Source organism: Myiozetetes cayanensis, unplaced genomic scaffold (genome assembly GCF_022539395.1).
Source record: "Myiozetetes cayanensis isolate MyiCay16 unplaced genomic scaffold, myiCay2020 scf13, whole genome shotgun sequence".
Taxonomy (NCBI): domain Eukaryota; kingdom Metazoa; phylum Chordata; class Aves; order Passeriformes; family Tyrannidae; genus Myiozetetes; species Myiozetetes cayanensis.
The window spans coordinates 6,126,907-6,141,814 of NW_026086937.1; the positions used below are offsets into that span (position 1 = coordinate 6,126,907).

The following is a 14,908-nucleotide window of genomic DNA, read 5'->3' on the forward strand; positions in this document are numbered from 1 at the left end:
ACAGCCTTGGAGCCACGCAGGCCGATGGTGGGCTCAGCCTTGCTGGGGGCACCCTCAGCACAGCTACTCCTAAGTCATATTTCAGACCCTCAGGAAGTTTTAATATTAAAGAGTGAAAATGCCCAGATTTAATCACGTGCTGTGCTAAAGGGGATAACCTCTCAGGACTGCAGGAAGTATTATTTAAATATGCCTTCTTGGCCCTCCTTAGGTAAAGAGGAAATGGAACTTTATACAAAAGTCATGTTTATATGAATTTGGGGTATGGGGGATTTATGAAGGCCTGGTTACTGTGAAATTCATTCCCCCTGTAGGCTGTTAGCAGCAAAAATTAAATCATGGACCAGTAGATATCAAGAACTATGGGGCAAATCCCTTAAGCTGATGTGCCTAATGCTATTAGCTGGACTTCTGTAATAATACAGCTGTGTTGTTCTTCTAAACTCAAAGATTGTACACAAACACAAATAGACCAGGTGGTGATTGGACAAAGGTTGGACTTGATGATCTTTTAAGGTCTTTTCAAACTTAAATGATTCTGTGATTCTGTGAAGACAAAGTGTAAGTTATTTTATAGGCTTTATGAGGCAAATCTTCCAAAAATTACTTGGGTGTATATTTCTCCTCTTATATATGAAAGGGATTTTGTTATGCAGTCCAAATAACAACAGGTCAATACGATGCTAAAAATTAATATCTGTCATCTATTTATACATATTTAATTTGGTCATTACATATTTTGACTTGCAAGAAAGTTGTGTTTAGTAAGACTTTTTTAGGCTGTTGCACATTTATAGATAAGTATGATAATGCTTTATGACACTTTTTGCATATAATTGACCTTAGGATGTGCAGATTTTTGACTGATATCTTAACTGTAATAGGCAAAGTTGTTTTCAAAGTATATGCTTTATCCATTGTATATGCTATATTTAAATAGCAGTTAGAAAAGTATTTCTGTGTTCTTTGCACTGGGGGGAGTTTGATGTTTCCAAAACTCCAGGCAGCCATGGGATGTTCTGCCACTGAAATCAGGAGTGCAAAGTCTGCTGCTGCTTTCAGCATTTGTTGTGTTCAGCCCAGCCCAGCAAGGGTTGGAGACAGTGATTTTGATGTTCAGGTTAAGCCTTTGTTTGTCACAGCAAGAAGGCAAGAAGCAGTCAGGTGTATTCCTGTACGTGATGAGATCCCATATATCACTTACATGTGCTAATGGAATTCATAGGCAGGCGACTCAAAATTATGGTTTTTTCCCTTTGTACTATTTCCCATTTTATGTGCGTACTACATGGCATATTCATCCTTCTCTTTAATATTCCAGCATCTTTTATCACACCGAAATGAAGTGTGAAAATAGATGGCTATTAAATGTAAACACCAACAGCTCTTCAAAAAGTTCTCTTTCCTTCGCTTCCCTTTCCCTATTTTCAGCAGCAGGATGAAAAGTTATGTAGATGTTCTAAAACTGGACCGAGTCTTTTGACATATGGCATATTCCTCCCTAGGAATTAGCAAAAGAGCTGACAGATATGAACCACATATTTAACCTTTGCTACCAGAGGAGTGTCAACGTTTAAGGGTTATTGTTCAGGAAATGAGAACATCCCGATAATTGGTGAAATAAAGATTACGGAACATTACCTTTTATGTGAAATTCTAAAATTATATTTATTGGCCAATTCACAGAAAGTGCCATAGTGACCACAAAAAATGAATCTGGCTTTATACATGTACAGGACGAATTTTAAAATAACAGATTTATTTCGATTATGCATTGAACCAGTCACGTGGAAAATGTATGGATATTAACAATGTTGGATTCATAAATGACTGAGCAAATCGACATGACTTTTTGAAAGACACCACTATGCCATGGAAGGGGTTTTGTACAACTTCTTCCCGCTATATGTAAAGTTAGGTTTCATGTACTTTATTATGTGTCAAAATTTACTGTACATTTTCATATAGAAAGGGTTGTTTTTTTCTTTCTTTTTTTTTACACAGCAGATTGGTATCTGCTCAAAAATAATTTCATATTCACCTTTTTAATTGCATATAGTCATTTGATTCATCATCCTGCATAAATGGTATAGATTCATGCTTTCAGAAATGCAATTAGCATCTGCAAAAAGACATTTCAAGACGTGGTTTTATCGTTGTTTCACATAAACATTAAGATATTTCATGTAAGAGCTGAACTGAAGGGTCTGTTGGTTTGAGACATATTTAAGGAGTCACAACCATACAGCATATCTTTATTTGAATCCCTTCTCTGGTATATTTTTATTATCAATAGAAGTGGCCACAACTACACAAAAATGGGACTGCTAGGAAGCAATCCCAAGCTACAAAATACATGCTACCAACTGCAGTTACTGCTCCTCAATAAGAACTAATACACCAACATGGAAGCAATCTGGGAAATGATGAACTGTTCTACATTTTTGCAGGCAGATGAAGTATCACTTTTACTGTCAAACTATGATGAAATATGAAATAGAATTGTCCCAGCCAACTAGAGCACAGCTGCTACATTCAGCATGATGAGAATCTCTCACTCTCCAAAATCCTACACTCTCAGTAACGTATAAAATGTTTAATTATACAGTAATATAATATGGTTAATTTTAATTAGAACAACCCCTTTCACCGAACTGCAGCAATACTCAGGGTGAATGTCTGATTCCCGCTCTCCTGCTCATCACATTTTAAGTCATGTTTTAAAAGTCCCTTGCTCAGGAATTACTTTTTTTTTTTTCTTTTCCCTCTCCCTTTGTGTTGCAGCCTCCTCACCTTGCAAGGTTCATTCATCTTCCCACTTAGTCCTAGACTTCGGTTACTCTTCGAGCAATGGCTTGTTTTGGAAAGGTGAGAGGTGGCAAGTGACCTAAACCCTCTGATGGCAATTCATCTCTTCCTACAATACAGTTTGCACAATGCTGATTGAACACCTACTGGGGAGAGAGATGTGCTGAGGGAAGTGTAGAGTTCCCTAAAGTCCCCACAGGAAGCCTTTGTGTTCCTGCTCTCCCTTTCACACCAATCCTTGCAGACAGAGCAAATGAGGACGACGGTTTTATTTCCCTTGGGTCTTAGTGGGCACAGTGGGCTTTGAGCACAAGGATTTCAGTTCTGGGTTGGCTTTCAGGTACACAAGGCAGGAGTAGAAGGGGGAAACAGATCAATTCAAAGACCTAAGCTGACTGTGTTTATCCTTCCTGCTTGCCTGAGTGAGGAGGGTTCTGAGCCAGGGAACAGAGGCTTGCTTGAGGCATGCTTGAAAATGAACCATCTACTCACCATGCCAGTCAGAGACCATAAATGCATCACAAATTTGCAGTGTAATGCATGGCAGTAATCAGAAGAGCTGGCACAATTCTATTTCTTTGCAGCAGTTAGCACACGGCTGAAATCTTGAGCACTTGTTTTAGAAAGTAGGTGCATTCTACCGATGAGATTTGAGGAGAAGCAACACAATCTGTCTTAAATGAACATATTCATAAGAGTTACCATTTAGTGTAGGGAGACTTAAAAGCATGGGCACGTGAATGACAATGTCTGTTTTTACATTAATGATAGCAATCTCATTTTTAACAAATTACAACTTTGTATTATTGTTTGGTTGGCTCCAGCATTTATTGGTTGGCTTTGTTAAATCATACCGACATAAAAGACACTGCCAAATTCGTATAATGAGAACTCATCCATAGATTACAGAAAAGATTTTTTAAAAAATTAGGTTTCAATTTATTTTTTTAACCTTTGACAACCTATGCAGTGACACACACCAACACAGAGCACTTAACAGAGTGAACTGACCGTGACTAATTTAAGGAAATATCAGGGGTTTAGTTTTTGTATTAATGAGGTTTCATGAAAAGGTAAGAAATACGAGACTGAAGGAATGATTTGGGACAAGGAGGGATTCACAGCGTCTCTAATAAATGACCAAAGGCAACGAACTTGATTACTATCTAAAAATATTCAAAGGATATAAATCATGGTTAGAGGAATTATTTAGAGTGGTGCAAAAGGGTATAACTGGGACTAATGAGATAAAAATTACAAAAGGGATTATTTAAATTCATTTTCAGGAAAAGCTTTCTAGTGATGAATTCTGATAGGCTCTAGAACAATCTCCTAAGGGAAGCAGTAGGAGCCTCAGGGTTAGAAACATTTAAGTAGGTTGAAGCACCCCCACCCCTAACACTAGAAAATATATTCTAGGGAACAATTCTGCACTGTTAGCATAATAATACTGCACTACTTTTTATGTCTACTAATCTATATTTCTAGGATTTTATGAGTCTAGAAGCAACTTCTAAATGCACTGAAGTTTCGATGAAGCAGTTCTTAGGAAGCCTAACCCTACTGTGTATTACTCTGCAAAGCAATAACCCACTGTGGTATATCTTTCTATCCCTGTTGTGATGACCCTTTGTTCAGAACTGCCTGTTAACCACAATCAGGAATTTACTCAAGATTCTGGTGGTGCACTATTTGTAACAGAATATTTAATACTCTCATCTCGTTTCAGATGCAGCTCACATTTTTAGATCAGTTTGTGGAGAAGCCAATAAAGGTGCCAACAGCCGAGTCTGAGAACGAAGGTAATAACTTCAGCTCTTGAATTTGTTCAGGGACAATCGTTATCCTTGAAATCTTTTTGTATCATGTATATTGTCAAAAATCAAGAGTCTTAACTATGTGGTCACTTAGGAGATTTGTATCTGCACAACAAGTTTACTTAAGGGTGTTTACAATACGTAGTATAGTCTGTCCTGGGTGACCCCAGTTCTCTGTCAGCCTACAGAGTATACTGATGGTAGGAAATCTCTAAAAGTAATCAGCACAGCTGTCTGTGTCCAAAAGCTCCACTTCTTGCCTCAAATTAAAATGTGTGGTAACTGTACCCTTGATTTTGAGTCACAGCAGACAGAATGTTTTGCCCCAGACTCCCACGGGCCCTTCTTGGCCCCAAAATTTCCTGCTTTAATGTACGCACAATGTAGCAACACCTCTCCCAGTCTTGCTGCCTCCCCAGCTCTGCTGGAGGTAATGTAACTGTAACTAAGGAGAAAGCTATTGACAATTATAACCATGCTAAATAATTGGAGGTTCTAGTTCATTACCACCTCCATGGTGGGATTAAGTAGGTGATTTTTAAAATATATATATATGTGTGTGTGCATATACATGTATGTCATCTCAGAACCCTTCAACATCCCATATTCATTCTCTTTCTTGTTCATTCTGATAGCTGTAGTTCTGGACATGTTTCCATTTTCTTACCATTTGACACTCATGCTTTTAATGTCTTTTATTTTTTTCTACAAGATTAAATTCCAACTTTTTTCACATCAACTGTAAACTTTAACTCTTTCTGTTATTCACAAGGTATTCTCTTCTACTTTCCTGTTCACTCTTACCTAAATAACAACTTGATTTTATAAAAGAACTGACCCATTCCACGTTCCAAGAGCCTGCCCAGCTAAAACAACCATCCAGCTTCTTGTCTATACGTGAGCACATTAAGCAGATTGTAGACAAGAAAATTTCAGTACTGGTTTGGAATGTCATTGTATTCACAGACTTGGTCAGGGTTGTCTGAGCAAATCTTTTGTATCTGTTTATATATTTAGGGGAGGCAGCAGTAGAAAGAAAAAAAAAGTGCAATTTTAATAATATTTTTTCTTTTTTTCCTTAGGATATCATGAATCTTCAGCAAAAAATAGATTTATGGCTTAATACACCTAAAGACACTTGAAAGAATTTTATATCCAATCAGGAAGTTAAATGCCTCTGAAAACCCAAAACTGCATCCAGATTTATACAAAAAGAACAGGTAAGGCTGCAGAAAACCTTTTTACTCCCATGAAATTTTCTGGGTTTCTAAAGCATGAGAATAGAATAGGGTTGTAAAACCTTTGTTCTGTATTTGGAGACAGCCTCTTTCTGCGTCTGGCAGGCTTTATGCACCTTGCCTAGGGAAAGCTGAACTCTTTTACTGCACAATGTACTTAGCTGGGAAAAAATCCTCCTGCTCCTTTGTTCTCAGCACAGACATAAATAATGACAATACACAGCCATGTAGCTTCAACAGCTGATGAATGCACAATTTCCACACAACTTTTAGTGCTGAAAATAGGAATGAGGGCTTCTCCTGAACTCTGTTTTAATGTTTGCAGTGCTTTAATGTTTCTAGTCCTTCACGCTATTGAGAGAGTTTCTTTATAGGCGATAACTAATGAAGCACCAGCCCAAAGTTCTTGACCGTAACCATTGTGTCATTCCTTTTGCACATGCTCCACAATGAGGGCTATAAGCAGAGCTGCAAGAGAATTATTGAACCATAACACCACCAAGCTTTTTGATGATGCTTTTCATCTACAGGGCTCACAGCGCTTTGTGAAGGATGTCAGGATCACTATTCCTATTTGCCAGCAGAGACATGGAAACTGTAACTACCGAATCACTGTTGGTACCTACTCAAAAGGCAGCAAAATGCCTCTAGGGAAACAGGTTACCTGATCTGGTACCTGCCTTTTCATCACCAGGAATGAAATTATGAACATAAAAAATCCTTCTGGATTAATTTTATTCTGCTAAGATTCATTGATGTGGACTATAATTATTGTTTTAAACCACTTCGTTAGACTGAGGTTTATGAAATTAAAGACCTTGCTCCCCTTTCACTTTCGTGCTGTTCAAGGATTTTGCTTTTTATTTTATGATTATGTCTTCTTTAGGGAAAAACAAAACCAAAGTATACTAGGATTGAACCTTGCTACTCCTACAAAGGTAATGAAGTATAATTACTTCCTGAGATAGATAGATATGACTGGAGTAATTTTCCTTATATGTTTAGCAGAAATATTTCTTGAGATTCAGTGTTTTAAGAGAGTACGAGTTTTGCTCTGCTGTAACTTTAGTGGTCATCTTTATTCTTTGTGTATTTATTCTCCACACTAACAAAAAAGAAGCTGGATTCTAGGAGAGACTAACAACCTAGAGCTAAAGCAAAGCCTGATCACTGGACACACAAACTTTCATTGGTTCATCTGAGACTGACATCTCCTTCACTGTAAATCATGCACAATTAATAGGAATAAGATTAGTGACTTCTTAAAAGATGGTTTTATTTCTGCTGTCTTTGACAATCATTTTGGTATTTGTTTTTTCTTGTTTGCTTGTTTTTTTCTCCTATCTGCTTAGATCTGCCCAACTGTTAGAGGAGAACTTCTTTAAGCAGTTGCTCAGTTAAAGTCAGCAGCTATAGGGATCACCCAGAGGTGGATTAATCCCAAGACTTGTGATCAAAAGTAAGAGAAATATCTAGATGAGTCTACTGCACATTCAGGTTCTCCCAAATAATTCCACTCTTTTTATTCAGTTATTTTATCAGGGCAGAACCTGCTGATACCAGGATATCCCCGGTCTCAGCGGGGATATCAGGTTTTAAGCTATTCATTCATTCATTCATTCACATAGTCAGTATGTGTGAATTAAGGAAAGAGGAAGTCCTGGAGATATACTCGAGTTTTATTTCCTCTCCTCTCTAAGTATCCATATGTTTTTGCAAACATCCTTAACTTTTGTATTCTAATCTGTATTCCAGGAGCAGCTCAGTCCCACTGGCCCTTTACCTGCTGTCACCCCAGTACAGTCTTCCATTCCCCTGTTCTGCCAAGCACGGACGGCTGGAGTTGGAGTGAGTGCTGTGTGTGCTGGCACCAAAACTTTCAGAGGAGGAAGTGGTGTGTCCCAGAGTGCTGGGATCCCTACCAGGTAAAAGATTAAAGCTGCCTCTCAGGTTACAGGTCAGGGAAAGAGACAGCTGAGACACAAAATAGGTGCAGGGCTCAAAAGGCTTTGCCAAAGAGAACTAAGGGCTGCTACTGCATTACCCTCTGACCAGTCCTTCTCCTGGGGCTACTGATCTCCAGTGCCATTATTTTCAGTTTAAGGTCAGGCAGGGACAGCTCCTGCAATGGAGACAGTGGATTTCATCCCCACAGGAGGAAATTTATAACCCTCTGATCCTTTCTGAATCTTATTTTCTTCCAGAATGAAGTCAGGATGGTGCACAGGTGCTCAGCAAGCTCAGCACCACAACATGACAGAAATGGAAACAAACTGCTCCTTCCCATTAGCCTTTGGCAAGGGAGATCATCACCAGGTAAAAAGCAGTCATACCACCACTGCAGGATATTTTTATCTGTTGGAATGAACAAATAGCAACAGTTTATTTTAATTAGTACTAAACCCTACGTCTATTTCTGATTTGAACTGGTATCAGCCAATGTAGTAAATATTGAGATTAACCTTGACAACTGTGCATTTTAAGGTTTACTGGCAAAGATAAAACACCTGTGGAGGGGGTAGAAGTGAAAAAAAAAAAAAAGAAATGAGAGGTATTAATCATGAATGGCCACTTAGGCAGTTATATTAATTCAGACAACATCATATATCACCATCTGGAATTTGCATTTGTAGGTTTTGCAGCTTTTCCCAGCCTTAGATTAGAATTTTAAAGATTTAGAGGCATTATTGATGTGATGTCATTTTAGACCTGTGCTGTCACAGATTCCTGTATTATGGGTACCTCTTCAAAAATGTTTTCTCTGGATACACTTGTTTATTGCTACTGTAGAAAAGTTGACCTCACGACATTGAGGTGCTGGAGTGAGCCCAGAGGAGGGAATGGAGCTGGGGAAGGAGGCTCAGGGGTGACCTTCTTGCTCTCTACAACCACCTGAAAGGAGTTTATAGCCAGGTGGGTGTCGGTCTCTTCTCCCAGGTAACAAGTGACAGGACAAGGGCAAACAGCCTCAAGCTGTGCCAGAGAGGTTTAGATTAGATATTAGGGAAAATTTCCTCCTTGAAAGGGTTGTTAGACATTGGAACAGGCTGTTCAGGGCAGTTCTGGAGTCACCATCCCTGGGGGCTTTAAAAGATGTTTAAATGTGGCACTTGGGCACGTGGGTTAGTGGTGGGCTTGGCAGTGTTGGGTTAATGGTTGGGCTCGATGACCTAAGAGGTCTTTTCCAACCTCAGTGATTTTACAATTCTAAACACTTCTTCCAAAGGACAGGAGAGACTTTTAGCTTTTGATTAGGGGGAAAAAACCCACGTGTGTGTATGTATGCACACATATGTGTTCTGGTTTCTTGGTTTTGGTTGGTTTTTTTTTTAAGCAAGTAGTTTACGTCAAAAAATAATTCATGGAGGGAAGGAAATATTGTTAAAATTGTTTTAGCAAAAGTGATATTTCTCTGATTTTTCTATAAGTAGGCTTTTGCTCAGGAAGCCATTGCTGTCACTGCTATACAAATATTCTAGGGTTCATTTTGTGAACAAGAAGTATCTCGTTCTCATTAACATTTGGTGAAAAGGATTTTTCTGTTTATTTGAATGAAAAAGCTGCATAATGCAGTCCAATGAGTTATCTAAAATAAGTACAGTGAAACATTTTAGTTTGCTGAATATCTTATTGCAAACCAAATTTTAGTGATAACACACATGCCTGTATTACTTTGCTTAGGTTTAAAAATGTAGGTTTATTTACAGTAGAGAAAATACTTTGTTTGCTTCTTGTGTAATGTATGAGTACAACCTGAAAAGATTTGCTTCCAGTAACACAAAGATAAAAGTATTAGATGGAGAAACACACTGATGAATTCAAACAAACATATAAAATAATTAAAGGCTGTCAATAAGGTTGTAAATTGCTGTTTTCAACTTGCCTAAGGTTTGCTATGATAAAAAAAACCCACTAATAATAATCAGGAATAAGAGAGACTTAAAATAATTTAAATCCAGTTTTAAATCTGAAATTTACTTTTAAATATCTACTTTTAATTTTAAATATTTTTTTTTCTGAGCAGAAAGATTTGCTGATATGCTCTGATAACAAGCACCACGAAGAGCCTGCTTCATGTCACTAACAAAAATTAACACTAGGAAAAGATTTAGGACAGTAGGGTGCTAGGAAATGATCTAGCATAAAATTTTAGTTCAGGATATTCAGAAATGTTAATATTAATCTTTTATTAAACAGAAATTTTGGACATTTTTAGAGTTGTTATTCCTGCAGATAAATTGTATTTATGTGGGCTTGATTCTGCAAATATTCTTCTAAGTTTAGTACATCTGAGAGAATAAAAATGAAACACAACTGCTAATGTAAGAAAACTCCTGTATTGCCAGTCTTAACAGTCACATGACAAGATGACTGTCGGCACAACAAATAAAATCATTGAAGATTTCTAATTTTAAATTTAATATAGAGGTTTTTTTCATTTGCTTTCTACTTATTAAACTACAGGGCCTAGTTGCTGTCAATATTTCCCTTCAACTATTAGATGCAGAAACTGGAATTAAAAGAACCCCCAAACCCACAATATATTCTCTATGTTCCAAGATATTCAGGAGCTGCTGATAATTTAGTATTGAGGGGGATGGATACCCCAAAGATTGCTCCACTTACGCTATGCAACACCAACTACCACTCAGGGGTGCTCAGGTAAGACTGCTTGTTTCCCTGGGCAAGTGGAGCCGAGGAAGTAGCTCATTCTCAACAGCAAATTACAAAAGCAAAAGTCAATGATGAAATTGTAAATGATGTATTTAGGGAAAAAAAAAAAACCAGACCAGACAAGCCACTAAGCAGCATTCTCTTCCATGCCATTTTGTTTTTATGCATTAGAGCAGTTTTCCTAGCAAGTGCTGCAGCATTTGGGATGCAGAGAAGTTGAAGATGCAAAGGAAAGGGGACAAAAAACACACCACACAGACTTATCAACACATTGTACGTAGCTTTGCTTTTTTTTTTTTTTAACATTTTAAACAGTGTTTAAGAAAAATATGCTGTGTTACCATAACAAACTAAAATAGTCTCTCAACCTCTTAAGAGTTTAGTTTTTGTTTTCAATTATTTTGGTTCCAGGTAGGTTCTATTTCTCCTTGTTCTACTTTATAAAACCTTTTCTCAACATAAATGGCTTCAGGAAGAAGAAATAAGGGAGAATTATGAGCACAAAAGAGAGCTGACAGTTGTGTATGTTGTTCCTTTCTTTTGTGCCACTATAGGTGGGCAGGAGTACAGAAGAAATAGGGTATAATGTTTTGTAGTCACACAGGAATTCCAGCTGGCATTCACTAAACAAAAGGGAACATTTTCCTCATCTAAAATAATTGTTTAAATCCCAGCCATACATAGCTATGGAATAATGGGGTCACTTATTTTCCACTACTTCAGTGCGATGCTGCAGCAAGCTAATGATTTTACGAGACAGACGGTTTAAAGCATCGATTTGCTGCAAATTGCTCAATCCATAACTAATGAGCAGCTCTACAGATTTTCAGTGAATCAATCCCATTAGAATTTACAGTTTGCATAAGATCATATCACTCAGTCTGTGGACACAGAATGAGTTGGGTGTTTTTTGGGTTTTGGTTTTGGTTTTTTTTTTTGTAACCTTCAGCAGCCCCTTGTTGCTGGTTTTATTAAACTCTCTTAAATTTCTGTTGGTAGGCTGGATAAAAATCCCTCTCTTGAGGGTCTGACAGCATGCCTGAAAAAATACACAGTCCACTTCTACATAGGCACACATGCATTCCATGTGAGGTCCTAGATATTCCCTTGTGAGAGACAGTTAAATCCAAGAAGGCAGGACAAGATGATAAATGGAATTCAGTCTCTGTCCCCTGTAGTGCTAAAACTCTGCCCCAGTTTGGAGGTGGATTATTATTTATACCTGTAGGAATGTGAAGTCAATTGGTAACTGTTATTTGGACCCATACAAGTAATTCTTCATAACAAGCTGAAATCTCTCTTATATGAAAAAAACCACCAACAAATGAAGGCAAAAACCTGTATGGGTCAAGTGACAGGACTTTTGTCACATGTCTGTAGTACAGAAATAGGAAATAAGAACTATGCTTGCTAACAGATCAGGTTCTAGTTACTTTATTATTACTGGGTAGGCCAGTAGGTTTGTACCATGTTTTCTCCAGGCTTTGTAAGAAAAGGGTCTGTTCTATCATTGCCAATTACTACAATAAGATCATTTTAGGCAGAACAGTTATAGGCAAGCAGCAGTTCAAATCCTGTCAATGCATTCATAGACTCTGAAAAACCATTGTATTGGTTGTTACAAAAGTGTGATGTGGCTGGAGGGCTGTTAGTATGGGAGTGTGGAATCATCCCACTCCAGCTGCGCTTGCCTGGTGGCATTCTGTCTGTCTCCCTTTTGGACAACCACTTCCTCTTCCTCCTCTTCCTCCTCCTCCTCTTCACTTTCATCCGATTCAGCACTGGTTGTGTCTTCCTCTTCATCTTCTATGTCTTCTTCCTCACTCTCCTCTTCTGTCTGGTGAGGCTTTTCATATTTCTACAGTACATTTAAAGAAATGAAAGAGAGACAGTGGGAGAAAGGTAATTTCTTGCTAATCAGTGGCTGTGATAATTTGAGCATGTAGTCCACATTTAGAAATGCTAACATCCTGAGAAAATCAGATTTCCATCATTACATGACTATGAGGCATCGAATTTGGTATGACTCGGTAGCAAATATTCAAAAACTAATGTAAGAGGAATAGAATGTCAATAACCAATATCTTTGTTAGTCATGCTACCAAATTTTAAGCCACCAACATCAGTTTCTTTCAACTCTAATAACAATCTCCTCTCCTTTTAGTGAATTAGTGCTCACAGTAGCTACCAGCCCAGGCAGTGACTGCTGGCAGTGACATGATCTAACCCTGTGCCTCAGGTGTGTACCTCCATGGGGTTGACAGTGATGGTCAGAGCGGAATCATCCCAATCCATCTCGTTGTCTTTGCTTCCCTCGTGGTCGGCAGAGCCGTGCTGGTGAGCTGTGCGGATCCGATACACGCCCAAGGTTATGACGAAGATGAGGATGCTCACACAGATTATGATCACAATGGTGGCCACGCTCGGAACAACTGCAACAAAAGGTGGGAAAACTTGAAGTTTGTGGAACAAATCGCCTAAACCCCGCTAAATACGCTGTCAATTTTTAACCCACAGCATCTCTTTCCTTATACTGAGGATCAGGCCAGCCATCTGCCATGTGCCTGGGGCTACTGAAAGTGTTGACAAGTGCCCACCTACTAAGGCAGAGCATACAGGAATGGTGCTTACAGATATCTTATAATGAGCATTATAAATCATAGCTAAAAAGTGAGCATGCCTACCATTTGTTCTTTGGGCCACTTTACTACAGAAGACAAGTATTCAATCAGAGCAGAACACATTGGTTTCAGGACAAGTGATTTTGCAATAAGGTGCCCTTTTCTTACCCACATTTTGGCCCCTTCTGACCCCAGCTGAGGTGTCAACTTTGCTTGGGAGAAAATGTGCATCTCAAAGGTTATAAAGGTTTCAAACACTTATACTGTGATTTGAATCTCATTCTCCAAGAAATAAAATAATGCATTGCCACTATATTTGCCTGCGTTACAACCTTCCTGGGAGACTCCTGAGGATTCAAGACATTGTTCCTCACTGTTTGGTTGCACTCTGAGAAGCCTCTGCCTCCACCTAGCCAGAGGAAGAAATCTCTCTGAACTAGCACATATCAGCTCCATAAATAGGTTAGTGGAGAAGCGCTGCCACTTTCTGTGCACCCTTGTTCCTGAGGTACTGCAGTTCCAGCAGCTATAGTAGTTCTTTAGCCCATTCTATCATCTTGCCCTGCCCATAAGAATGGAAGTCTAAAATCAGAATATATTAAAGAAGAAAGAACTAGTTTGCAACAGTTTATTTAGTAAAAATTTGGTTTCATTTTAGTGAACTGCCTGTACAAGTGTAAAGAAAAATACAGTAATCTTCTAAGCATATCTGTATAAAATTGCTTATAACCACCTACACTTTGCATCAGCTTTACATATGTATCATTCAGCTAAAAGGATTTCAGAACCCAACCTTTAAAGAGGTGTCTAAGCCCTGGCTTTAACTTTATTGAAAAGGTTTCAGATTTCATATATATTTTAAAAATATATTTTAAATTCTGTATTTAATATATGTTAATGCCCACTGCACGTGGCTAGGTGAACGTATCTTCTCTCCAGAGAGCTTCAGGCTGAGGCCTTGACAGCAGCTAACAGAGCCACTGAGGCAATTATATATTTAAAAAAATAATACAAACGTTTCTTCCTTTTGTTTGGAAAAGAGTGGGTGGAAATTGATATGCCATAGAAATACAGATGAACAAAGACAATATGAGCATAAATATCACCCTTCATACCACTCAAGAGTAGAAACAAGACATTTTCTTAACTGTGTGGGTCAGAGTACAAAACCATTAATGAAGACCTTAAAAAAGGATACCAGGTTTTAATGACAGGATAAGAATTCAACGTTACCCTCCTTTCACACCTGTGGAACAGTCTCTGTGAGGTTTTCCAAGCTGTAACTCTGGACCTCAGGGCTTTTGTTTGTTGCCCAGGCTGGCTCACAAGGGAAACACTGACATACCTGAATCATTATGAGCAGTCTCTGTAAAGGTGTCACATACCTGAGTTGTGAACAGCACTTACACTCCCCTCAGGGTGGTGAACAGATTGGAGAAATTGTGGTTGTACTATCATATGATTTACATGGTCCATGAAGTTGGAGTTGGAGCTGTGTAGAATATTAACCTGGTACAAGAGAAAAATAAGGGATCAGATACTAAAAAGTGTTTTATATTCCAAGCCTGCCAGCTCCGTATATTACACTGAAGTGTGAAGTTCATGAGCAGATAGGAGCATTATTACATAGGTCTTTCAGGCCAAACTAACTCTTTTTATGCCAGTAAAAAATACACAGCTTGATATATTTCCAATTTCTATCATGAACAAAGCTTTCTAACGTTTCTAGCTGTTCACTATGAAGTGGCAC

General features: G+C 38.3%; 1 protein-coding gene across 1 annotated transcript in view; it reads right to left on the reverse strand.

Moving 5' to 3' along the window:
• Window positions 1-1,642: 1,642 nt before the first annotated feature.
• The window catches only part of CLSTN2 (calsyntenin 2), a 329,826-nt gene continuing 316,560 nt past the window's right edge, over window positions 1,643-14,908 (reverse strand). The window contains exons 15-17 of the mRNA XM_050308320.1: window positions 14,544-14,667; window positions 12,785-12,969; window positions 1,643-12,395 (exon numbers count right to left, since the gene is read on the reverse strand). Of these exons, the coding sequence (XP_050164277.1) occupies window positions 12,186-12,395; window positions 12,785-12,969; window positions 14,544-14,667 (519 nt within the window). The 3' untranslated portion in view covers window positions 1,643-12,185. The remainder of the gene's footprint in view (window positions 12,396-12,784; window positions 12,970-14,543; window positions 14,668-14,908) is intronic.